We start from the raw sequence: 27,500 nt of genomic DNA, 5'->3' as shown, positions 1-27,500 counted from the left end.
TGTGTTTCTATTCTCCCCTTTGAAAATGTCGCTATTAAGCAAATTCGTCCTTCTCTGTTATTGATATTCATCTCTTATGCCATCTTTGTCTGCTGGACAGGTCTTTGTATTCTGCTTCTGGTTTACAATGACTTGTATTTAGTTTTAAGACAGGTTTTAGCCCAATTCCAGCGATGGCTGAAGAAGTGGAAGCAGAATTTATGTTCACCAAAGGCCTGGTCTGCTTTAAAGAATACTTTACGAAGAAGCTCCACAAAATTAAATATTGTGGGAGTGGACTCAACAGAAACAGAATATGAAGATCAATGGGTGAGTCTCACTGATATCCAGCCTACATGTATCTACCAGTAGTTATCTGTTTTATCTGCCAAAGTTACTTCTTTGATGAAATGCTGGAATTCTAAGGATTTCTTGAAGTTTCGTCTTCGTTTTGGAGTGGGGAATCAGCAACTCTCCTCAAGTTAAATATGTTGTGTTCTTAGACTGCAGTTTGAGAATCAATTTTGTTTGATGCAAGGCCTTCTCTCTTTCCCTATTTATGACCTCCCCCGGAAAACATTTGGCGTGAAATAAGCTCCATACAGCCCTTATGGCAATAAGTATCTTGATGATGAGCGATTTTGAATGTGCGGTAATGTGCTGTATTTCATCTGCAGTATGATGCAGAAACTTCACTTTCTGAATCAGACATCTCAGGTGATGAAGATGATGTTGAGGATGATGAAGATGAGGTAATGGCAACATTGATAACTATTTGTGTTTAAAAAAGACAATCACTGTTGATATACATTGCTAATGGATACGTTTGCATTGTATAAAGATATATATTAGTGCAACAGTGCCGTTTAAGAAGGAAGCACTTAGTTAACATGTTGGGTACTTACTGTAATAGCAGACCTCTGGTATGTGTAGATACCTGATGTCTGGTGACGAGCCGTTTACTTGGTTGCCACCGATTAAAAAATAAAATGACAGAAATATTATGGACGAAAGTACCAGGAAAAACAGCAAAAACTTGCTCATTATCCCCCCCCCCCAAAGATTTCTCAGATTTATAATTTTACTGAGAAGCAATGTACACAACTAAGATACTTTGGTACTCTTGCTACAGTTACTATTCAACAGAGTTTAGGTTTCAACCTGGCATTTCTATTAAAATGAGGTATTGTATATGGCGGTGGGGTGTGGTGACGCTATTGGTTTGTTGATGCTACAGTTAGTGTACCATTTACTTATGTGAACATAGTCATTGAGTGGAGTTTTTGACAACTTTCTTTATTGCTTATTTTGTTTTACCATTTCACAGGATGCTTGTTCTGGTAAAAGACATGGAAGTGAGTTGCTTGCAAGAATTATAACTTCCTCCGTGTGCATATACAATGAACACATGACTGAATGGCCTCACAATAGAGCAACACTAATTTGCTCGCCACTCACAAACAATACATTTATACATGATTGTTAAGACATTTTCTCGTGTGCTCTTGCTCAGGACTCTTCCTCAGCAGTCTTATAAAGAGTCCACCTGTAAGCTTTTTCTCCATGCAATTCTCTCGTATGTTCAGTACTCATTCGAGTCGCAAGTAATTGGGCACCATTGTCGTGACCACTCAAGTGCCATGTCAATACGCCCATGACTGCCCTCAAGACGTCCTAATAAAGTCTAGTCTTAACCAATCATTTTAATCTTTGATGTATAAATTTGACTCTAGTAAGGCCTCAATTAATTATGGATATAAACGTCCAGATAGTGGAATCAAAGAAACTGGCATGGAGCCAGTGTTAGACTGCTCGCAGGCCCTTCTGAGTTAGTCGAACCACCCGCTTTGGTCACGAAAGCGAGCCCAGGGGAGAATGGTGATCGAGCAAACCCTATGCAAAAATGGCTGCCTTAAATTATTCCTTTGTTCATATTCAAAATAGCCCAACTAACCTCGTTTTTGAGACAAAAATTCTAAATAATTTGTTATCCCGAACGAGGTTAGTTGGGCTATTTTGAATATGAACAAAAGAATAATTTAAAGGCAGCCATTTTTGCATAGGGTCTATATGTTAGCACAATCACCATACTCCCCTCTGCTCGCTTGCGTGACCAAAGCGGGCGGTTCGACTAACTCAGGGGGACTGCGAGCAGTCTAAGCCAGTGTTTGATCCTCGCTCGGCCAAAGGGTCGCTTGTGGCATCAATTGATAGCTGTGGATCCAGGTCTTCTCAGAAATGTCGCGCAATGAGCAATGACGTGACAATGCGAATAGGCAATCGCTTCGAGAACTTCGTAGCGATTTTACTCTCTTGAATGCTCGGTGACCCCCATCTTTTTTCTTTCCGTAGATCACTTCCTTTCCTGATTTTGTCCATTTTTAACGATAAACAACAAAAAAAAATCTGTACGTGAGAAGTTACAGATATTTTGCCTTTTATGCTCTCGTGCGACCGAAGTTTTCTTTCTGAGACTAGTATGTATCGTTTTTCAAAGTATATTTCACCTCAGAAAAAGACATCAGCTGCAAAAGTTTATTTAGTTATATGAGTTATTTTGAATTGAGTACGTTTACCTGATCTAAATTTCACTAATGTAGCTTTTTTTTTATTGCTGACAGTTGTAAGCTAAGATCGCTGTAAAATAACGCGAGCTTCTAAAAATGCACCTTATCTCGAAAACGAACACGGTGACCCCCCCATTTTTTTGCCAAAAGTAGATCATGATCTTTCTGCGTGGCAAGTTTTAAAAAAATCTGTACGTGGGAACATTTTGGGCGCGAACGTCCTTAAATAGAAAATGTAGTTTTTTTTTTGTTTTAGTTCTTGTTCTGTTTGCCAAATTGTTTGTTTTCGTTTGTTTGTTTTATGCACAGGGCTCTTCTCAGGCTTGTCAATGGTCTCTCATTTCAGTGATTACCGCAAGAAAAAAAAGCGGATCAGTAGTGGTGAGTCGTGCTTCTCGGTCACACGCCTTTTTTTGCACAGGCCAAATGGGGACAAAAGAGGGTTGTATGAAGCCTTTCGTGCATTCCTTGTTTGTCTTCTTTTGGCTTTACTGAGAACATGAGTTGGTGGCTAGTGTTTAGCATGCACATTCCATTTAATAGATAACCAGACCACAGTCTGAAGCAAAGTGGCAGAATTCTTGGTTTTCACTCACGTGATCAACAGCCATGTTTTTCAACGAAAACAAAAGGGAACGTTTGCATAATAATAGAGTTTTTAGTTTTATTTTTTTTATTTGGATACTTTCATCTAGCTCGCCAACATTATAATTACATATTAAGAGACAAAAGAAAAAGCGTGGTGACTATATGAGGGGCAAAACTGACGGACACGAGGTCCCAAAAAAGTTGGCCCAATTAGCATTTAGCAGAGTTACAAAAGTACGATTTACAAATACGTGGAGGATTAAATTAGGACACCATCTTTGTTAAGGACACCATATGGGCACCGTGACGTCATGTGAAAACCAAGAATTAGCGGAGATGGGAGATGTCCTGATCTGACTGCGCCATTGTTGTTTCATTGTTGTTGTTTTTTTAATTTGTAGGGATTCTTTACTCCATGTAAGCTCCTAGTTACTTGTTAACAAACAGTTTCTGCCTTTAGTAACTTTTGATTGGAGACCATTCATATCAGGATAATCAGCAGTCATTGATCGACTACATAAACAGGTTGCCCGAACCAAAGAAAGGCGAACAATTTTGTTATTTGTTGAAGAAGTTTATTTTACCACAATTGCTGTTGTCGGTAAGAGTCAAGACAACCCTGCTCGCGTCATGCTTGCGTCAATGTGCACGCAATGTAATAGCCAATCAGGAACGCTTATTATTGTGAAATGAACCAATCGCAGTTGCGAGAAAGTTATAGACAACGCTTTCTCTTTCTTTGTGTCGTGATCTTGGTCACTCTTTAGACAGGGCGGAAAAGGTACGCCTGATACAATCTCTTAACGAGTCGTCTGCTGGTAGTTCAGAATCTGGACTTTACTCTGATTGGCCGAAAAACAATAGAGCTCTTGGAGCCTCTCTTCGATGGGTTACAGAATTGCAAAAAAAAATCGGTTAACAACTGATCAAATTATGGCCGCCGAGAAGGTTATGAACAGGAATGATGTTTAGGCTCTGTTTACAGCTGCTGTTGCTTCGGTTTCAGATTTAAAAAAAAAAAATCTTTTAAGGAAGGGCAGAGAATGCATCCGAAGAATGGTTTGCGGAAAGGAGACGTTATAGTTTTACTTCCTACGGGATTTGGCAATAGTGTTATTTACAATCCCGAACATTCTAGAAAAAATGTATCGTTCCACTTCCACCGACTCGAAAACGTTTGTAGTTGTGGTAAGTCCTTTGGAATATATTCGGAAGCAACAAGTTCCAAAAAGAACAGAATAGAACTGCCACATTCGGGGAATCAGCCGAGCTTGACAATTCGACATCGTTTACGGGAGCGCTGAACAATGGTTTAGTGGCACACTCCTCACAAAATGATAGTTGAGTAGCTGCTGCTGGAAAGCTAGACATTTTCCTCATATTAGAGTGATAGTAGCATCTCTTATTGTCACCTCAAATAATCGATTTTAAATAAAGTTCATTGTACTGTTGATTGAGCCTTTTGATAACATGAAGTATTCGGCTTTTTCTCCGATTTTACCTTGAAATTCTTTGTTCCTTGATGGTTTGAACAGAGACACCGCACCAACTGTCAACTGTGGGATTTGCTTGAAATACCATTGATTGTATGGATAAAGTCTGACTTCGTAGACGTTCCAGGTAGAGCTCTATTTTGTTTCCGTCGCGTCTTTCCTTGAATCGCAACGTGCAGGTAATTTGCAGTAAAATCTGATTGGCTCACATTTATAGCGTCACTCTTGAAAGGTGGGCGGCAGAATGGACGGCAGACGACTCGTTAAGAAATTATATCAGGCGTACCTTTTCCGCTAGCCTGCGAGCAGGCTCTCTGTCTGCGGTATTCTACCCTCAACCCCAGTCCCTCGGAGGGCCTGTTCGCAGGCTACTTTTCCGCCTTGTCTAAAGAAAAGTACGCCTGATCGCAGGTTAGGCCACTCTCTGGTCGAAACATTTTCTTCTAGGCGTTGAATATTGTATTAAAAAACAAATAGAAAGTGTTTCAGCGTTGTCTGTACTCTTATCGACAACGATATTCATCATCCCGCTGAACCACGTGCGATGTGTGAAAATGCTCGAATTATTCAAAAGTTATGTGCACAAATTCTTTGCAGGTGGCCAAAAAAATTTGTCAACGATGTTGACAGCTTTTAAAGCTTTCAACTGTACTTTCTCAAAACTAACACTGTCGTGACAGCATGTTGATTAGGACGATATTCAAGCGTGCCATATCCCTGTGTTTTGCCCTCCTCGCGCCTCTCTCCCAGTTTGTGTCACTATAAATGCACATATTGGAAGAATTGCGACCGATCGAGACGGTGCTGCAAACGACAGGAGAAAGTACTTAATAGAGCGATAATAGAGAGAGCCAAAGGGCTGAATTAGGGAATTTTACAAAATGTTAAAAAAGAAAAAAAATATCTTATAATGATGATGTCAACAACTGAAAAACTAAAATATTTTCTAATTTAATAAAATAAACGATAATAATGAAATATATATATACGCTACCATATACAAATTTAAAACAGGGAAGAGGTTTTCTAAAGTATCGATGTGGTGTAGCTTTTGTTATAGAGAATTTCGTAGCTCGATTTTTACTGGCCCGTGGAAGGTTGATCTCGCTTTGTCTGAGATTGTGAGCGTAATAGTGTGTTAATGGAGGTGACGCTGTAATATCGAAAAATTTATCAGAAAAGTGTGTAAGGTGATCTGCTGTGGGTTTTACACATAAAGCCTCGGCTCCTATATCCTATCTTTGTGCCTGGCATAATAATTGAAATTCCTTTTCTAGAGACGGATAAGCTAATATTTATCATCTCGTGAGATGGTATGGTAATAGTGTGATATGGTGTCATCGATTAAAGTACGATTTCACACATGACGTATACTAAGTAAAATAGCGCTTTTGCAGAGACAATCTAGTTCTTTAAAATTAGAATCTTTTGCTGGCTGTCTTGACGACCTCATCGATGTGCGCGCTCCATGTTGTTATTGCTCGTAGTTATTGCCCTGGTAATTTGGCGCTTTCCACTTCTTCCAGTTCCTTGCTATCAATGACTACTGGTTCAAGACACACTGGCTACTTAGCTAGGGAAGTTCCAAGCTCATTGCATTTAACATCGCTGACTTTTACTCTCTTCGCAGTAGACTAATGCTTTACCTCATATAATGAACTGCATACCTCACTGGGCCCTCCTTTGGGAACAAACTCAGAGTAGTATTAATTGAAGTGCCCCTGTGATCAAAAAATCAATTCTTATTTTTCTTTGGATTTCAAAACTATGTTAACTAAGCACTAAGCGACCAAATTTTTAAGCCTTGATTTTAAAAAGGCACCTGCTTATTTTAACTGGAATTTTCCTATTAAATGGTCCGCCTAACTTTAAGATCTTGAGAGAGCTGGATCGAGGAGAAAATGACGCCAAGGGCTCACTAGTTTAAGAATGAAATTCGTCTAAAGCAAACACTCTTTCACAATCTGAAGAAAAAAAGAACGTGATTTTTTTTAATCACAGGGACACTTTAAGGTGGACAATTCAGTAACCTATGGTATCCCGTGGTCAAGCACTGTCCTCTAATGCAGCCATCTTGACATATCCTACAACAAACCTCTCTGCCATCTTTCAATACATGACTTGAGTGAAATCGTCTTCAAGTAGTTCCTCACGTCCATGACGCTTCTTTTCTGGCAAGGGAGTAACATCTACCATTTTCCAGAAAACATGCAAGTTTTGCTGGCGGTAAAAGTCATTTAGAACGGAGCATTTAACGTCCGCAAAACAGCAAGTTACACGTTGATGGGCTTGAGTACGTAAATCTCTCTTATTTCTTTCTTTGAAATTTCAGGGAATTGTGCCGCGTGTGATGTTTCCTTCTCTTCTGTATTAAAGAAACGGGTAAGTGGCTCGGGGCGGTGCCTGGTTTGTAGCTCAGTCTGTAGTGAATTGGACTATTGTGCGGGATCTCTGGGGTTGTCAGCTGCCATTGACGCCATACAGCTCTATAGCATTCTGCCTTCAGACATCTGTTGCTTCGAAGCGAGATTAAGAATGTGTTACAAGGAATGCATGCACTATACTATACTATTACGAACGACCGATAAGAATATAGCCATATCACCATTATAGCTGTCCCAATAAACATGTTTTTTTAAGAGAATGTATGGATATCATTTATTTCTAATTATTGGCATTACCCCCATATACGAGTTTCAATCGAGTGTCGTAAAACCAAAACCAAAGTAATTACTTTGGCCAATCAAAAAAAAACGGAGACAATCCGGTAAACCAATCAAAACTTGAAGTAATTACATGTAGCCGACACAAAGCGCGGGAAAATGTGCACGCGCGAGTCACGATTGGTTTTGGTTTCACTTCTGATTGGTTGAAAAAGTGGCGCGAAAACTTTGAACCAATCACTGAGCGAAGAAATCGTAAACCAAAGCAATTTGCTAATTACTTTCGACACTCAATTGAAAACTATACGATTGCTCTATACGATCATTAATTACGTTCTAGGAGGTACCGGTACTACCGTTTTCAATCAGATCATAATCAGTGCTAGTGCCTTTCAGTCCGGCAAAGCACACCAGTAAACTGATTGGCGGCAATCAGCTACTGAAGCAGCTACGACTGGGTAAAGAAAAGGGGCTCTTAGCGGGTGATGGTGGCAGCTCAGTAAACTGTCTTGCTCTGTTAAGGCAACTCGACCTTTCTAATAGGATCCCTATAATATACATAAACATTTCTAACACAATCTGCATTAATGATCCATGCAGGGCTTTGCATGCTATAGTCAGCTTTTCGTTTACTTGTAATGACAATTAAGCTATGACTCACCTGCTGTGATCGAATGATTATTCCCGTGCAAAAAATATTCCTTACTGACCCAATTCGAGACAAATGATGTTCGAAAGCGCTCTTTCTAATGACACTATAGAAACCAAACAAGACTGTTTCTTGACTCATTCTGCAAAACAATGATACTTGTTTATTAATTAATTCAACTGGGCTTCATTTAATCAGCTCCCCTCCGATGTCGTTTATCGAAACACCGGCGAACGTTAGACCCCCTTTTACGTCGACAAATGCACTTGTTCTGTGGTGTCGCATTTGTAGCCAGAGTGCATGCAGATGATACTTTGCTATCTGTTGCAGCAATACTGTCGTCATTGTGGAGACAGTTTTTGTTCTCGTTGCTGTTGCAAGCGTGTCAAGAGAGCAGTGTTTGGGGCAACAGGTAGGAAGTAATATATCATACTAAGCTTTTTGAGTATTACATTTGGGCGCATTTACCGGACACTAATTGCGACAAGCTACGTAACTTCAACCGTCACATCGCTATTGTGTGACAAGGCCAAACATGATACGGTAAAATCGGCCGTGTTCTCTTTTCGTTTCGTTTTCGTTTTTGGTCTTTTGCAACCAGCTGCGAACTTGATTGGAATTGTTGAAAAGGATAGGCAACGTTCACTGCCGTTTTCTTGGGAGGAATCTCTGAAAACGTGGAAATATTTTGGCTACGAATTACCTAAGCCGTTTCAAATGTAGCTAAGTGTTCTTTTGCGTAACGTTACCACTCACCAGGACCATTGTGACATACCTTGCCTCTAAAGGATCAAAATCGTTTTATTTCAAAGTGCAGAAAGTATACATTCGAGTTCTGCTGTTCGAGTACTTTAGTCTTTTCCCGTGATAGCGCCGTGGGAAACGTTTTGGCATTGAAAATTTTCTAGAAACTGACATTGCACTGCACTCGACGATGCCTTTGGCCGGGTGCGCAAGAAGGAAATCACTCCTCATATCGTGGATCCAGGTGAGAAGATCATCTAAAGGTCTTTTCCCCTGTTTCCCCATTCGGTACCGATTCCAGGCCATGTAGAGAACTAGAAAGCTTGGGTTTGTGGGGTACTGCGTGATACCCTGCTATTTCGGCCACGTAGTCTCTATGATTGATCCTGCAAAACATGGCACACTTCGTGACAGCACGCGCGCGCGCACGACCACGCCCTTTATCTTTAGCATAGCCTGCTTGCGGGCGGTAGATGCTGTTGTCGCCACGAAACACGTATCAGACGCCATATGGGGGGTGGGAAGAGCGGCGAGATTTTCTCTCCGCTATTCGCACTCCCCATTCCCCACCCCGTCGTTTTGTCAGCCTAGACCTATCCCACACTCATACAATATGGCGTCAGATACGTGTTTCGTGGTGACAACAACATCTATCGCTTGCAAGCAGGCTAACTTTAGCGAGATACGAATAACATGGAGGTCAAGACAAGCTGGTGTAATCTTTTGTGAAACACTTCGTTTCCGGTTGGTTTTCAAGCCATTTTTGCTGAAGTGAAAGATTAGGTGGTCAGTCATACCATGCGTCATCGTACACACCCGTATCGTAGCCTCACCCTTAACCACGGGCGGACAACCACGGGCGGGACTTAACCACGGGCGGACAACCCTAAGGATGCGAAAGCGCGTGACGTCACGTTATTTTGAGACAGTTGTAACGGCCGATTCAACTAATCGAGGAAAATGTTCCATAAAAACTTCAAATCGCGATGTTTCATTTCGAAAACTCATGTTATGGACAGCCAGATATCAAAAAGCGCAGATTTTCCTCAAGAGGGACAAAATTACAAATGTGCGCTTTTTGATTGGTAAATTTGATTCATCATCTGGCGATAACAAAAACCTGAGCGAAGCTTGGAAATCGAGCAGGATTTTGAGGTTGCAGAGCCGTGTAAATTTGATGATTTTTGGCACGATGCTAGTAAAATTATCGTCTTTCTACGCGTCTAAGGTTGGGAGGCGAGCGTCCTTTCAAATTGGGAGAAATTCGGCTAAATTCTGGAGGCACTCGGCCGTGAGCGGTCCCGGGAGCGGTCTTGGAAGTTGCACTCCTTGTTTATTTATATTGTATGTGACGACGCGTGGGTTCTGAAGAGGGAATCGAAGCGTCCCAAAAACCCATCAAATCACTCAGGACAACGCAGAAAGTTAGGTGAGTGAACTTTATTTATCTGGCTGTCCATAAAATGAGTTTTCGAAAAGAAACATCGCGATTTGAAGTTTTTATCGAATGTTTTCCTCGATTAGTTGAATCGGCCGTTACAACTGTCTCGAAATAACGTGACGTCACGCGCTCTCGCATCCTTAGGGTTGTCTGCCTGTGTCTTAACTAATGTCTTGTGTCTAAATGTTATCGTTTTCCTGCTTTTGATGTCAACAGCGCCTGCAGCTTATGAAGAAACAGTACTAGTCTGTATGAGTTGTTATGGCTACCTTGTAAACAAAGCTGACGATATGAAGACAGATATCTGGTGACCTGACAACATTGAGCTACTTGACAGCTGTTGATGATGCTAATCTTATCTCAAGTGCTGGCTAAACGTCAAGAGACAATAGATCACGTCTTAAGACGATTTGTTAAGGTCTGATATTTATCAGTACTTAACTGGGAACTCGAGGACATCATTGCCACGTTATCATTTTATGAAATACCAAGCTTGCTGCAGCTTTGGTCAAAGCCAACAGTTTTGCTCTGTATATTTCCCTTTATTCTCTTTCGAAGCAACGTGCCACAGTTCTACCGTGGTTTTTGATGCAGGACGTTCTTTCGTTCTGGCTACTCATACATGTTATGAAACTTGATAACACAGTCCAGTATTTTGTTTTCGTTACAGTCTCAGATGATGGGTTATATCTCATGATGTTCATGTCGTATTCCGAACCTCCACTGCAACTGAGGGGTTTTTGCTTTATTTTTTACTGGCTATTAATCTATTTTGGTAAAGCGTCTATCGACGTTGGGTTATCGGAAAGCTTGAGAGTTTTTTTACGAAAAGAAGGTAGCAAAGGAAAAGAACTGGATGTTATTGCAGGGTTTTGGTTGCAGCCAAGTGAGTCGCGTGTAAGTCACACGGAGGCAATTGAAATCTCAACTTATCGTTTCAGGTCTTTCAGAGCAAGAGTTTATATATATGAAATGTAATAGTATGTTTAAGAGCTCAAGAAGGCGGTTTTCTTACTGTAGCTGCACTTAAATAATATTACTGCATGAGGCATAAAAGATACCAACAGAACGCCGATAAGGTTTCATGTTTTTCAAAAACATATTTTACGGTATTTTCGTCTCACATTCACTCCTTTTGTACGCCATCAAATATTTGTTCATTTCGCCATTACGACAAGTCTCTCTAGAGCTTGCAATATAGCATTTGGTTTCGTTATTATGCGACGACACCTCACCCAAGCGTCTCCGAGCTACTTTGTTTGATAATTTGTGGTTCAATTTGTTTTGGCCACTCCTCTACTGAGTTCGCAAGATGAGGCGAGAGTGCTGTTCAGCTGTGAGCGCTTTGCAAGCTACTTGTGTTAGCTATTGAGAGAAAGACAATTGGAAAAACTTTGTTTCAGAAAGCCCTCGAGCTTACCAATCACATGACACAGAAACTCCGTTTCCTCTCACGTGAATGGCACGCGAGTCTGTTCGGAGGCATAACAAACTCCCGGTACATACCACTTCCTTCAAATCGAGCGAATTCGCTCGAACGAGGAGACATTAAATTGCTCGTACCGTCACAACGTCAGGTTAGAGATCTCTCACCGACCTTTGTCAACCAAACCTTGTTGTTTACTGCCCCCCGGTGCAGCACCACATATTCTTTAGAAACCAACCCCTTCATTCGTGGTGCTTTTTCTTCTTTTGGAAGCTGTACAGCCGTTTAATATTTGTTTAATATTTGTAACTCTGAAGCCCAGGAGACGCCATTATTTTAACCATTTAGTGTTTCTTTGCAGCTGATTACTTTATTGACGTACTGCAATACTCCCACATCAATATTTTCATTATTCGTGGTCAATTAACTTTGATGTCATCAGGCTGGTAAGCTTCACATGGACGATATTCTTGTTCTGGGAAACTCTCCGGTTTACTTTGTTTTAATACGGAAGCTGTAGCCTGCATCAATAAGTTATATTTATTTTACACCTCGAAAGAGTTTACATCGCTTTACTTGGAGACAGCAAGCTTTGTGTTTGTATGTAAGGCTTTCGATTTGAAAAATGAGGTCTTATTGATTAGGGCGTTTTTATACTCTTCAGGTGTGGCCAAGCAAATATCTTTGACGGCTTTTTATATTTGACCTCTTGTTCACTCAGTCACGAGCGTGAAGTTAAACAGCGTGTGAACTCCGCAATAGCCTCGCGAATAAACAAATGAAATAAAAATCCTTGTGAATTCGAACTGCAGACATAAAGGGGGTCGGATACGGGTATTCGAAGTGTCAGGACGAATCGCGGGCTCACCATTAATTTATTTACAAAAGATGGCCACCCGAGAAGTCGGAAATAAATTACGAAAGAAGAGCCAGTATCGAAAGGTCCGCAAGCGGTGCCAACGCGATGAGTCTGAGCGGAGTTCGTCGGTGAAAAAGAGAAAGAGAATGGAGCCAGATTATGTGGAGAAATGGGATGCTGCCGCTCTAAAGGTAACATTTTAACGACACAGGGATGTGCTAAAAGGTATCAACGATCTTTCGCGGGCTTTTAAGGACACCAAAATCAAGGTTCTCTTGACAAGAACCGTATAGAGTTATTTAGTCATGAATGCCTCTTTGGCATAAGGCTTGAAGTTGTTTTATTGCGATAGTGAAAACATCGATCAGAGAAATGACCTCAAGGTCCAAAGAAATCAGTGTGTACTAAATCGTTAAGCTCCAATAAACATGATGAGAACACAATCACACTTCGATGATTCGCGTGACACGTCTGAGATCACAACGATGCTTCAACTACAATAGAAGTCTTCAGAAAAACGCGTGTATTAGTTACTTTCAGCTGAATGAGCTGTAGCTATTTGTAGCCCAGGCGAATGAATGTATATTTCTTTTATTTAAGAATTAGAGTTTGAGTTTTTGATTCATAAGGAAAAAAAATCAAATTACAGTCTTACTTGAAATCAAACTCGCCGCACGCTGTTTGTAAGCTTGATAAACACGGCAAACTATTGAAGGCGTCAAAAGACATAATTTGCCACGTTCCCATACGGAACGTTTCAGACGCTCTTTCGTTTATGCCATGGGTTGCGCATAAATCATTTCCTGAAGTTTTAAAGTAGTCGACTTTAATTTATTGTGAGATATTTGTATATATTTTAGCATTACTATATGAGGTATTTATATGCATATATTGTAATTAGCTTTATATTTTAACTTATGTTATTTGTAAAATACGCAATTCAGTTTTACGACTGCAAAGTATTTACACAATAAACGATCTACCTATCTGACCGTTTGTGATGCCAGCATGTAACCCTGAAGGGACGCTTGATCATTATCCCCGAAAACTGAAAGCGAACTGTTTTTGTTTTTATTCAACTGGAAATTCGAGCTTGATTTCGGCCCTGAGGCGGGTTTGTGCGTTATTAACAAATATAATAATTGTTTCCTTGATATTGTCATTCGTGTTCTAGCCTACAATTTGAATTAATCTTCTGTCCTCAGGGAATGAATAGTTTGGACATCTTGTCTATTGTAAGATGCAACAGTTGACCTTTAATATTGTATTGAAACAGAAGCAAGGTTTGCCTTCCATTTGATATCTGTTGACATATTTTCCGGACTCGGCGTCTTGGACAACAATGTAGTGGCATTTCGTTTTCCAGAACGATTGAATTTAATACCATATTTGTGGTATTGACATCCAAATGGTGTCGCGGTTTTAACAAGAAAAATCACTATGTGTTGAGTTCATTTTTGTCACACTTCAAAGCATAGCCTTTGATCTGTTCGGCACGCGACAAGTAAACTTTCGATTTGCTTTTGACCTTTCGACACGTTTGACAAGTGATTGTGTGACAAGCGCCAAGATTTCACCGGTTATTGTTTTCAGTGACGCAGGATTGACTAGCTTTCATTTACAGTAGTCACTTCCTGCCTCACCCAATTTTGTGCCAAAGTAAACATCCATTCCAAACCTGATCGAAGTTTCTCAGACGGGGTTATTTATTCATTTCACACCAGTGGATTATGGACAACTTCTTGGCACACTGTAAAGGAGTGAAACGGCCCGTTGAGGAGGTACACAACACTGTCCTGTAATTATGCTTGACTGAAGCTGTCTTCCATATGATTGTTTCCTGATCAAAAGGCATTGTGTCTGTCCTCTCTTGTTGAGGTTTATCTTCTGTTTGGTCTAGTTCAAAAGTTTCTTTACGCATTTTAACCAATGTCAATTCAGATGTGCCCCCTGTCCTTGTGATTTATTAATTGTATTTTTAACTGACTTTTCCCAGGAAGCACGTGCTGTTTACATTTTTGCATTGTTTTTCATTTTTGCTGATTAAAATAATTATGGGAAAATATGGATGAGAAAAAATTGAAAAGGAGATGAAAAGTACAGTCGACTGAGAAGCTGATATACATATATATATATATTAAATTATAAATACATTTAAGGCATGCATAAGAAACTCAAGTGCAGCATACTGTAAATATGGAAGTCCTATAATTTATATCTTTGTCCCTCTTATTGTAAATATTAGTAAGGAGCTTGCTTTTAGTGAGGTGAATTTCTAAGATGAACATTAAAAATGTAAGGATTAATGGCATACATAATTTACAATCTTGAAGTGGGCTTAACACAGCAAAGCAAATAACACAACGTTGTGCAATACAACGCAAGGTCTTTTTATGACTCTCTGTTTGAACACATTCATTCATAATTTTCATTTAGCTTTTATATTTGTAATTGCCCACTTACAAGATATTAAAATTCAGTCCTAAACAAAAGCCATCATCCCAAGGCTCTGAGGAATAAATATAAGGATTTGTATGAGTTTATTCCCCAGAGCCTCAAGGTGATGCCTTTTGTTTAGGACTTGATTTTAATATATTGAAATTGGGCTAATAATAATTGCCCCATACTGCACATACATGTAGGAGACATGACTGAATGGCTTTAAGAGCATACAATGGGGTGATCTGTTTCACGGTAATTTATATCAACCCTAACTGCTGGTACCGTTTCTGTTCAATACATATTTTAACAAATAATCGTGTGATAAACAATATTAAATCTTGGTCAAAACTACATGTAGGTTTCTTGTTGAATAATGATATGTTATTAAGGGGGGGTCCTTCTGACAATGTATACTTCCATCAGCCATTTCTCAGGTTCTGGAATAGCAATAGACAACCCGCATTTGTGGTTTATTGGTGAACACTCTTAGTTAATAGACGTTGACCATATTAATTTTGGTACAGTTACATGACCAGTGACAACAGAAAACACGGCAAAACTACCACAGGATACATTTTGAACAAATAAAATTCACATGATCAGATGCAGAGCTTCATTATTGTAAATGCTACTCATGGCTTTGTTGAAATTTTGAATTTTATCGAATATGTGAATTTTAGGGGTTGATGTGTTCAAAAACCACAATTAATTTTTACTCAGATGAGGCTTGGCACTAGGTATGCATGGGCATTCTTGCATATCAGCTCAAATTCAGTGATTCCACCATTCAGATTTTTGCTCTTCATGACCTGTAACTTGCAGTTTCGTTGACATCTCTTGCATTCTTGCGTCTCGAAAACCTCTCCTAAAAAGTCAGTACTAGTAAACTCAAACTTGGAGTCGACAACTTGCATAATTTGTGTTAATAGTTGCCTGATTAATCCATTAAATGACCCCTGGGGGCTCCCCATTGACAAGTAAAATACTAAGTATGGCCGGTTCAGGGGTGAAATGGTTAAAGTTGTGTCCATGTCTTCTCAAAGTGTTTTGCAGCTGAACACTCGTGACTTTGTGCGACAACGCATCAGGTTGATTTTCATCCTGTCCAGCCAGAGCCGGTAAGGCGGCTTACTGCTAATTTATGATTTCAGAGAAAGCAGTACTGGTATTTTTTTCCGCGGTAGCTGTACGTGTATTTCTCAAACTTACTATTTTATTAAACAGCCATTGTACCCACTGACTGACACTTTGCATGTTCGTCTGGCCATTGCCTCTACAATGCAAACAAAGTTGATAGCGCCTTCAAACTACACCTCAGCATAATGTTTAAATCTCAGAAAGACATAATATCCCTTACAAGAACATAAACAAAGGATCATAGATAAATTTTCGTCTCTCAATCAGCTTTTCAGAGAGTTACAATATTTCATGTTTCCTGCCACTTTGGCATTCGGTTGGCTCAGGTGCCACTTGTCCTGTGAGAAGACCACTGACAATTCCCTGGCAGAATTTCATTCCTACAATAGCAACAAGCTTGCATTAGTTAAGAAGGAACCCCCTCAAATTAGGAAATATGTTAGACCATTTTACAATTCCGACTGCTCAGTCACCAGGCCTTTGAGAAAAAGCAAGGCTGGAGTTGACCTTGTTACTGGGTTGCCAGTATGGCAATCCCAGTCGGAAAAAGGGTGGCATTTGTTGGGTGTTTTTATTTTTTTTTATATTTTTTTTCTGTGTCGGTAAAAGTCTTGCCTGTCACCCCCTGCTAAGTGCATAGAGCCTTCTGTGCGTATTTTCTTAGGATCGAGAGGGTAGTGGGAAACGTGTAGATTTCTCTGTTGGACACAGTAGAATGATTAACTTAACCGGCAATGGCGTCGAAAGTCATGTAACTCGAATGGCGTTTTAGTGGATCTTTGAACAAAATATACTCTTATGAAGCTCAATAATGCCAAGTCAATTGGATACTGAACAAGACAAGTGGTGGAATCTTTAAAGATTTAAATTACGTTTGCCTGTAAGTGAATTTGTTAATTTCCAGCCTGCCTTACGGTCAGTAACCTTGGATGCATCGATCTTGAGGCAAAAGTAGTCAGATTTCGCTTTACGTATCATAGAATTTACTTATTCCTGGCAGATTGATAAAGTATCCAGTGGTTGTGCGAGCCATATTTAATAGCATGTTTTTTATGGTAATCTCGTTCCTGCATCATTTTCTTTATATCAAAAGTGAGCCATGGTACTGTTGATTGTCTCACACGCGTATGTCTTATAGGGGCATGGTGATCTAAAATTGCATTAAAATCAGACTTCCATGCTTGCCAAGCTAAGTTAGGGTCACCAAAACATTCAACATTTTGCCACGAAACTCCATTAAGGTCATTAATAAAATCCACTTCGACAAAATGTTTGAAATTTCAAACCTCTTTAATAGTGGGTCTAGTTTTGGGTTCAGCAAACTTGCGGTCCGCATAAATTAGACCGTGATCTGAAATCCCTAGATGAATAACACCAGAGGTTGCCTTGCAATAATCATGACAACTATTAGAGAAAATTTGGATGTTAAAGAATGTAATAGCGCCACATACATACATCGCAGAGGGAAAAGCACTCAATATGCCAAACAGTAGTTTTTATTCAAAAATAGTGAACTGACTGCTGGATCACTCGGACCTTGTGTATTTAGAAAAACCAATAGCCTGTTCAAGTGGAAAATGTTTTGCTACAAGTATGAAACTACATGTACTAAAAGATTGTCACATGGCAAAACATTTTTCCATTTCAACACCTCTTTTTGGTTGGTTCTATCGAAGCCATTTTAAGACATAAATAAGTACCCTGCATGAGAAGAAAAATGCTCTTTACTATTTTCAAATATCTCTTTTTGTTCCAGAGATATTCAAGTTTTTAAAATAATGCAAATTAGCCAAGTGATGATGCCATACACTCAACCAAATTTTGATCAAATATGATGAAAAAGGATATCTCAGCCAATTTCCATCAGAAATGTTTGACTCTTTGCAGTAAGATTCTACTAAATGTGGTCCACAATTTTATACTTATTGTTTATCAGGAATTGGATGATTCTGCGATTCAGGAGAAGATAGATCATGAGGTGCATATAAGAGATGGGATTATGAAGTTATTGGCAGCCTGCCATGAAGAGGTACAAGCTCTTGAGACCTCCAAGAATCTTCTGACAATCAATGCACGCATTCTGGCATTGATGGGTTTGCTACAAAGACACAGAGCAAAGTCAGTGATGAGGCGGAAAGGATCAAGGTATTGATTAAAAAGAGTTTTTATTGTCAACTCTCTAATGAGCTGGCAGTCTATTACCACACAGACATACATTGTACCCTCTGACTGGGATTATTTTAGACCACCTTCCTGCTAGAAACAAGACAAAACAAAACAACATTTTGCAAGTTAGGGGTGCAGGGATGACGCAGTGGTGAGAGCACTCCATCCCACCAATGTGGCCTGGGTTCGATTCCCAGACTCTGCGTCCTATGTGGGTTGAGTGTGTTCGTTCTCTACTCTGCATCAAGAGGTTTTCTCCAGGTGCTCTGGTTTGGCCTCTCCTTAAGAAGCAACATTTGATTTGATTTGCATGATTTGCGTTAATTGTTAATTTCAGTTTACAGTGTCTCCAATTAGTGCCCCAGCGCTAGAACGACTAGACACTTAAATAAAGTTCCTTTGTTACTTTAAAAAGTGCACTTTTTTGTTTGGCTATTGATAGTGTATTCCTATATAACCAATGAAAAATTGTATTTCAGAGTATCCGTACATGTAATTCCCAAGATGTTAGTAACACTTAGTATGTACATAATGTAATTCAGGGTTGTCATGAAAAGCTGGTAGGTGGCAGGACCAGACCATTTTGCGCCGACCAGTTTTCAGACCATTTTGCGCCGGCTACTTTGTGCACCAGAAATTTTGTAATATTGAGATTTGCCATTTAAAGAAATTTAAATTTTTTGAACTCTGAGGCTTATTTTAGTGATCATTTTCTTGTGGTTTTTTGATTTGATGGAAGAAGGAAACAACTAGCAACCTGTATACTAAAAAAGTAGTGTGCAAAAACTTTCAGTAGTGTTGACAGCTAACTTGCAAAATATGAATGCATGACCGTCACGAAGCCCGAAACCATTGCAATTCACACGTGCGTTGATACTTCGAAGATGGATGGTCAACGAAAAAAGCGATCTCTTGATCATTACCGTACTTCTCAAGTCAATTGAAGAAGACAAAATCTAGCAAAAAAGTGAGCAACCAAGGTGAGGGGCAGTTTCGGTTGCAGTCAAATAATTATTACTAATTGCAAAGCTCTCAGAAAGTGTATAGTACCACATATTCATTTAAATACATGTACAATGGCAAATTATCACCGTTCCACTGCACACTTTCAAAAGAGCTTTCGGAGGATTGGAGAAGGAACTATAATTTTACCTTGCAGAAACTGTTGTGTCCATTTTATTCTTAAGATTTCAAAAGCAGGAAGATTCTCCTTAATTGCTGTAAACAATTTTGCACCACTAGATAATTTAACTTCTCTTAGAAAGATGTTCTCTCTAGTTCGGGACAAGATAAATTTCCTTTTTAATTGCTTTTTTCTTTAATCACAGAATAGAACAGGTGTAATTTACATTATTGAACAGAGACATGCCAACAATTTCGAAGACAAATCTAAATTCTTTTGTTTACGATTTCAACAGAGATGCGAACAAAGACTTTAGTTCTGTGACTGAAAATTTCGTTACACAAGGCCGTCAAAGTTTTGCTGCCAAAATTGTTTTGGGGGATTTCATGGTGTTAGAAATTGTACACAAATACTGTTGAAATAAAATACCTGCCATTAAGTTTTCTTATTAAACTTTATGGACTTTTTGCTGTACTTGTTATTTAAGTCCCTGTGGCCAGTCTTAATTACGTAAAGATAAAGGCAAAAGGTTCTTTAATTTCGGAAAGGCGGGTGATTTCCAGGCCCCAGCTGTTCAAACAGTGAATAGCAGTATCTGCCGGATGATTCACTTTTTATTAAATTTGCAACCTTGGTTAATGCATTTCTTATGCTCTGATTGTTTCACTCAATCTCGGTTATCAACGCATACAAAAATTATATCTTAGTTTGACCTTGCATGTATATATATGGCAAACGATTCCCAAATTCCCACTATGGCAAAAATAACCCGCCCACTCCCAGAGCCATTCAGATCGCAGGATTTGCAGAATTCCACTCGCTTGCGCATTGAGAACAAATAATTTCAAGTATTTTCTGTTTCAATGTTAACCCTTTCACGTCCAAACCGGCCAGACTACATGTATTTTACTAATGCCAGACGATTTTACTCATCAATTGGGGACCCCTGGGAGTCAATGGGTTAACCCTTTTATGTCCAAACTGGCCTAAACTGGCCAGACTTAGTATTTTACTCTGTCTAACGCCAGAGGATTCAATGGGGAACCCCTGGGAGTCAATGGGTGAACAATGGATGAAGAATCACTAAATTCAGGGTGTGGCTTATCTTTGCGTGTTTACGGTTGATGTGATTTTATTTAGTAGGTGTCATTTGTCTTATAATCTCAGTTCATCAGCATTTCCAGTGGATTCAGATGATGATGATGATGCTCCATGCAAGGCGCAACTTTCGCTCTCAGGTAATTCATTTGGAATCAGTTTATGACGTTGGAAAACAATATTATTAACTATTATAAGCTGCTCTGAAGAGAAATTTGCAGGGGATTCAATCAAATCTGAAGTTGGAGGCTGGTTTGAGTAGATTAACCGACTCTTGTCATCGTGAAAATGAATTTTAATCTTAGGTTTCAAAGAATCTTTCTTTCTTCAGTTTAGAGGGGAAAGTATCCAAAGTCCATTGGTGCTTTTTTTTCGGATGTTGGTACTCATTTGAAACCACTGAATTTAGCAGACATTAGGGAATAGGCTGAGGTGCGTCACTCTCTCCCATAAACTGTGGGCAAAAAATATAAAAGTGCAAACAATTATTACTGTACACTGTATTGTTGCCCCCGAAAGCCATATACTTTAATTTTGACAATTTTCCATGTGTCTGTAACAGTATAACTCCAACAATAACTTGTAATACATGTAATAATTAACAACTTATGATAATTAAACCTTTTAATTGAAGAACTGTAGAATCTGTCAAAATGTTTTATTATTGTCAATGGTAATCACATGTCAATTTAAGGTGTGTTTGATACATGTATGTACATGTAGATGACCAAGTGTAATGAAGACTGGAGCACAGGAAATGCATCTAAGCACCTACCTCACTAACGCATCACACCTATATGTAAAGTGCCCCCAATTGACAAGTAAAATCATCTGGCATTAGTCTCACCCTCAGGTGAGGAAGGGTTAAGTCCAAGTAAGAATGATTGGGTCTGGAGTAGTCATAGTGCAGAAATAGTAATTTCTAGAGCTACCAAAGTTGACTATTAATATCCCTGTTCTGGTGCCAGACATGTCTGTACATTTTAAGAAGTCCAGCATTCAGGAGATGTCATGCAGTACCCATACACTCTCTGTTCTTTTTTTCTCTGTCTGATTAGTACCACTCAGTGTTGTCACTAATTGCGATGATGCATGAAAACTTGTTTTTTACTTTAGATATCCGTGTCCCGTTAATGTGGACCCAAGATGATCACAATAAAACCAAAACAGGTAAAATGCTGAGCCAAAGAATTTAATTGTTGATGGGCTATTGTCCTCTTTAAAAAATGTATTCAATTTCCATCGTTTTAAGTCATAACAATTAGTGTCAACTGTGTGTAGCACTGGGGCACTATGTAATTGGAGACATCAAATCAAATCCAATCAAATCCAATCAAATCCATTCAGATCAAGGAGGGGGGGGGGGGGGGTACTGCCATATGGGCTGTATAGGTATGTGCCACTGTGAAGGAAACCAGGAATTGCTACTCAAAAATATATCATTACAACAATGAAATCGGCAAGTTTAAATTTTCACGACTCAAAAACACTACTGGATATTACTAACTGTCAAAAATCGGGATTCAGAGGGAAATCGGTGGTATTTGTACTGGTTAAAATTAAACAATTTATTGTCCCAAAGCACACTGAAGTGTATGCATAATAAGTGAACATTTATTTTCAAATTCAAATCAGCCATCAGTTTCCCTTTAAGTTGACAATTAATTGATTTGCAAATTTCTGTCATCTTAAACATCTTTTCAGTTTGAAATACATGTAGCTTATGTAGTAAAACTTAAAAAGGAGGATTGCTGTTATTTATAATTGAATGCTGTTATATTTTCAGAGCAACATCTTTACTATGTGTTTTGCTTATTAAAACTGGATGGGCAAGTATTAGACACTGCTCTTGTCGAGACTGATGAGTCAGAGACTGACATTTCTTTTGACAGTGTTATTGTCTTGTAAGTACAATTTGTGTAAACCAGGCAAGTTACTACATGTACTCTACATGTATCTCTCTCAGACAGCAGCAATCTTAATAATCATTTGATTTTTGGGGCCAGACGATCATCAAAACATTCAGTCATGGCAAGGTGGTTTTAACATGCACTACACATGGAATTTGACATGAAAGGCAAAAAGTTGTTGTCTAATCGATCGGATAGAACTTGCGTCGTTAGAATTAATTTTCACTTATGCCTGTGTTCAGAAGGTCCGGATTCAAACTTACCTGAAAAAGCTCAAGTAAGCAGTCAAATATTAAAGGAAGAATGCGTAATAGTTTTTTGAGAAAGGAAGAGTTTGTCATTCAAGAAAGCAATTGAAATGATTATCCACGGGGAACAAACATATTTGGTGATTGATCAGTCGGTATCATGTTTATGTTACGTATCGACCTCATGATGAACTGTACACTGTCAGGTATTTTATTTTCTTCTTTTATTTTCGGTTTTCTTTTAAATGTAAACAATGTTATTCTTACGTTGCAAGATTGTACAGCGAGCACACAGTTTTGACTTTGTATTTATTTCACCAACTTCACGTAAATTGTTGTTGTTCTCTTTTTTATGTCTACTGCACTCAGCTGGTTAGTGTTTACAACAAAAAATTAATTGACGTATATTTTAGCGCTGCCCGGGAAAATAAGAGAGACGTTTTATCAAGCAAACATCATGTGACTGTATTGTTTTATGATAGTGTACATATACACTGTATGTTATGTAGAAGCAACTTGAGCTACTAATGAAATCTTAAATTTTTATGGGAATGTTAATTGCCGCCCGACATTGAAGGTTTTCTCGGTCAAAAAAGCTCTAGTTTTTAGCTTGACCTCTTTTTTGGGAATCTCCTGTGGGAATATAGCATTTCCCTTTTTAAACTTACATTTTATGGTAAAGATTATTTATTTATGTCAAAAATGCCCTGACAGAGGAATGCCAGTTGCGGGATCAAACTATAACGATAAGCCTACCCCAGTGGAAAAATGGTTGTCAAGGAGTACCACGTGACCAGCCACAACCAGGGTCTCTTTCCTCAACGGCAAGGGAGGCAGAGAAGAGAGACCCTGGAAATGAGGTTGAGAAATACATGTATGTACACCCGAAGCTCGCCACGTTGTTGCAAAAAATAATGTAAGCTTTACTTTTTTGTGCCCTCCTCTATGTTTCCAGCCACTCATCCCACTAAGGCGAGTTCTTACTGAAAATACAGTATCCATGTGTTGTGTGCAGCACAGGATCTTTGGGATACCTCAGGCATTGCTGTTTCCCAATTCTCCCTCTAGTGTGCTTCCACCTTGTTCCTTGTCAAAAGAGTTTTTGATAGTCTTTGAAAGTCTTTTTCTGTTTTGCAGTGACAATGTGAGTCATGACTTCAAGTTGGATATGGAGATTTACTACTCTGTTTCAGCTGAAAGTGCAGCAAGTAGGTTTTCAGGTTTAAAGAGACCTCTTAGAAGAAACGCGTCAGGTCCTGAAGTACCTAAGTTCATACTAGCCGGACACACCCAGCTTACAGTTGACCATCTCAATGAGAGTGTCAAGTCACATGATCTCAAAACTGGTAAGGTTTTTAGGCTTTTGACCTGCAAATATCCCATCTGCTCCAGAGCTACAAACTGTAATAAGTGGCTTAAGACCAAGTACAATAAAGTATGCAATGAACAATAACAGGGATCCATACTCATTTTGTTATCGAAGTCATCGGCCGGGCAAGTACGTCTTATGATATACTTGCCCGGACAAATTTTGGGTTGCCCAGGCAAAAATGCGGAAATATAGACTGGATGACCAGTCGACAAAAATTACTTGTAACTTGAGCATTCGCGATTTATTTTACACTCTCAAAATTACGAATTTTGACTCAGGAGTATTTTGTTCTTTGCACTGTGGGAACCCGATTTACTGTGGTCCATACTACATGAATGTAGCTTACAAAGTTACGATTCAACGACCCAAAGTTTGGACACTCCTGTCTAGTGACTTCTTTTTATATGCTACCAAGATTTTGTGTTTTTCCTGTTCGTAAGCAGCAGGTTGTGCTCCACTTGTTTTCGTTTCTGCTGGAGGTGGCGAAACACCTTGTAACTAATACCACATTATGAGCTCAGCTAAAGGACTTGTAACAACCATTCCATCAGTGAGAGACTCGGTGAGATACATGAAAATTGAGCCTGCAATCGTTTCATGAATAGTACCACATGGTCAAAGATTGTGCTCAAATTTGTGATTTCATTGCTGAGGAAAGCTTCATGTTTATTCCTTATTTTCTGGAAGTTTCCAGGAAAAGCGATCAGAAAGAAAGTACATTCTATGTTATGACATTCGATGGCATTCATGAAAAGGCATTATTAAAACTTCACTCGTTTATTGGACGACCTTTGGAGTATTATACTCGTCCGGACGGGTTATTTGTCGTCTGAGACAACCGGACGACTGCGAATGTGGATCCCTGCAATAACAATTATTATTTGATGTTTTCCTTGAGTGGTACTGCCTTGGTTGAACTGATATGGGAGTTCATCTTCATAATGTTTAGCTCTTACTTACTTGCAGGCTTAGTTGGTGCCAGTCCCCTAGCAACCACCACAGAGGGCTCTAACATGCCTCAGTTAGCTCTGTGGGGTCAGATTTGTTGTCGTCTGGCTGCAAGACCAGAATGTGTAGAGGCTGCTCAAATGAGTGGCTTTCTTGAAATACAGGTACCCCTTAGAAGATCTTAAATCCTTTATCGAATCCAGACTTAATTAAACCCCCCCCCCCCCACTTTTTTCCTATGGTGTTGTTTTCCCCTAAACCTCTCCCCTTCCCCTCACACTTCCATGATCCATACCAAAACCTAGTTCCCCCACTTTCAAATGTACATGTACTCTGCGGGCCCCTGTTGATAAAAGAAGATTTTGCACTTTATATTGATTATTAATGTTAAACAAGTAATCGCGTGTTTCCTCGTAAAATTATGGATTGATATCACTTGCATTTTGGTACATGTAGGTTGTAGAAATTGCCCTCGTTGTTGCTCGACTTGGGCAATAATTATCTACTACCTCTGAAAATGCACGTGCTTTTAATCCTTAGTTTTACTCGGCCCCATGTGATTACTTGTACAAAAAGGGCAAAATTGTCGAGGGAAGACTGTTCAATGCGGCAACAAATGACAATCAACCTAGCTGACCAATCAGTTCAATGAACACTTCAATCTTACAAACAAGCAAACACACTTTCATTTGGTTATAGTTCGCTTTAAATGTATTTTATACATATATGTGAACAAAAAGCAGTTTAATCAGAGAATCTGGGAGAAACTGGCTTCCTCTGGCTTAGCCACTGTTAACCAATCAGGATTACAGTAATGACGCCCTCTGGATTACCAAAAGTGCCCTCATGTTAAGGACAAAATGCCCTCCTTTTCAGCGAATCAGGGAACAAAACGTTTCAAATGGATGTATTTGGTTCACACCTACTTGGATTATGAAAGTGAGACCTTCGCGTCAACTGTAACATTTATACCAAACTTTTTCACATTATGGCAAAAATATGGTGCCATGTGAATTGTGAAACACCAATAATTCCTTAACAACGTGCCCTCATTAATGTGACGTAATAGGTTACCATGCCATCTAAAACACCTTATAATTTGTCTTAAAATGCTTATATCTTAAAACGAACTCGGTGATCCCGATTTTTATTGCTGTAAAGTGATCAACAGACTAAGATAAAACTCTCTGCTCAGTTTAAAAAAAATGTTCTGGAGCGAATTCAGAGCCACCTTCACAATTATTGAAAAATTTTAAGTTTGCTCTGAAGCCACTCCAGATTCCTTTTTTAAAATTTGTAGAATTTTGACCTTGCTAATAACTTTCCAACAATAAAAATGAGGGTCCCCGGGTTCGTTTTTGAGATGTAAGCATTTAAATATAAAGTAAAAGGCGTTTTTGCGTGGCTCTTTTGTTGCCATGATAGCCTGTTAAGTTACATCATTGAGTGCATCATGTTAAGCAATTATTGATGTGTAATTTGGTACTAGAAAATTGAAATTACGTTAAACGTTGTAGTAGAGTTAATTTTTTTAGCAAGACATTTCCCTCCATATTGTTGAAACGTTTTGAGTTACCTTAAACGATTGAAACATGGATTTTCCCTCAAAGTATGCATCGCATGCGTTTAATACCTCATAAAAGTGAAGAGCCTTGTCTCCCGAAATACATTTTACCTTACATGTACCTTTGAGTGAATCGTTTTTGATTGATTGGTCTTAGTTTCATTTTTTTACATTACTTGTCATTTTTAGAGGAGGATAGGCAGCCAGTTTTCATGGTGTCGTTTGTGGTGTGTCTTAAGACATTCAACTATAAAATGCTGGAGCAGTAAAGAAGACTTCAATAACAGAGAACCAGTAGAGTTAATAGAAATCAAAGCAGTAAGTGTATGGGAAGAGCCTTTAGCATTGTGACTAATCCACATGTTTCACCTAGAAATGTATAACAGTAGTTAAATTCGAATTCTGCTCAAAAGGCAGCAAGCCGCCCTTTAAAAAATCCGTGTTCTGAATGTTGCATTGCAAAAAGCAACGGTAATTCATTCAATTTGTTGTCCCACTTTCAAATACCGGTGTGGTGTTGTACAAAAATCAGTAGACTGTTAGCAGTCCAATTGAGGATTGAAATTTTTATTTCAGTGCATGCTGGTAAGTTTCTGGATGCGTAAGCTCAACGTAAGCAAATTTGACCAATATCATCAGTGCAGTGCTTTAAAACCGAGAAAAAGGTAGAAGAATCCATTTTCCAAATGTAAGAGTATTTATTTGCAAGTATGTGTAATGCTTGCTGTTATTGCTTTATTGTACAGAATATGGAAATAGCAGATACGGTTAGTCCTACGTTTCAGCAGCGCCATATTCTTATTCTTACAAGTCTAACACCTGAAAAGGAGCCTGTGTTAGCTTCTAATTGTGAACAGGAGTATGCTGGCTGGAGAAATGCGCTTCACCAAGCCGTAAGAGATGTGACAGCGTGGAAAAATGCCTGCAGACAAGAGATGAATATTGTCTATCCATCACCTAAGAGGATTCCTTCGTTGGAGACCAAAACTCTGTATGATTCCATAGAGGTGACGCTGTCTTGCACAGTTAAGGGTAAGTGAACACTCACCTTACAACCATCCGTACAGGCTAAAGTGTATAGAC

At 39.1% G+C, this 27,500-nt stretch overlaps 2 protein-coding genes across 6 annotated transcripts in view; both read left to right on the top strand.

Moving 5' to 3' along the window:
- Positions 1–10,770, top strand: part of LOC138007074 (protrudin-like) — a 29,437-nt gene extending 18,667 nt beyond the window's left edge. For both annotated transcript variants that reach the window (XM_068853786.1, XM_068853785.1), the window contains exons 8-14: positions 143–309; positions 657–731; positions 1,307–1,334; positions 2,856–2,927; positions 6,960–7,009; positions 8,270–8,351; positions 10,341–10,770. In XM_068853786.1, coding sequence (XP_068709887.1) covers positions 143–309; positions 657–731; positions 1,307–1,334; positions 2,856–2,927; positions 6,960–7,009; positions 8,270–8,351; positions 10,341–10,435 — 569 coding nt within the window. In that variant the 3' untranslated portion in view covers positions 10,436–10,770. The remainder of the gene's footprint in view (positions 1–142; positions 310–656; positions 732–1,306; positions 1,335–2,855; positions 2,928–6,959; positions 7,010–8,269; positions 8,352–10,340) is intronic.
- Positions 10,771–11,503: 733 nt separating this feature from the next.
- The window catches only part of LOC138007073 (rhotekin-like), a 32,955-nt gene continuing 16,958 nt past the window's right edge, over positions 11,504–27,500 (top strand). For 2 of the 4 annotated variants that reach the window (XM_068853780.1, XM_068853783.1), the window contains exons 1-9: positions 11,504–12,600; positions 17,925–18,133; positions 20,445–20,515; positions 21,492–21,545; positions 22,162–22,279; positions 23,671–23,879; positions 24,872–25,017; positions 26,607–26,735; positions 27,164–27,449. In XM_068853780.1, the coding sequence (XP_068709881.1) occupies positions 12,439–12,600; positions 17,925–18,133; positions 20,445–20,515; positions 21,492–21,545; positions 22,162–22,279; positions 23,671–23,879; positions 24,872–25,017; positions 26,607–26,735; positions 27,164–27,449 (1,384 nt within the window). In that variant the 5' untranslated portion in view covers positions 11,504–12,438. Of the gene's footprint in view, positions 12,635–13,928; positions 14,191–17,924; positions 18,134–20,444; positions 20,516–21,491; positions 21,546–22,161; positions 22,280–23,670; positions 23,880–24,871; positions 25,018–26,606; positions 26,736–27,163; positions 27,450–27,500 lie in introns of those variants that run through there. The other 2 variants (XM_068853784.1, XM_068853781.1) reach the window with 2 other exon arrangements.

The sequence above is a fragment of the Montipora foliosa genome, chromosome 6, assembly GCF_036669935.1.
Source record: "Montipora foliosa isolate CH-2021 chromosome 6, ASM3666993v2, whole genome shotgun sequence".
Lineage (NCBI taxonomy): Eukaryota > Metazoa > Cnidaria > Anthozoa > Scleractinia > Acroporidae > Montipora > Montipora foliosa.
The sequence above is the reverse complement of the archived record's forward strand: the minus strand, read 5'-3'. Positions and strand labels throughout refer to the sequence as shown.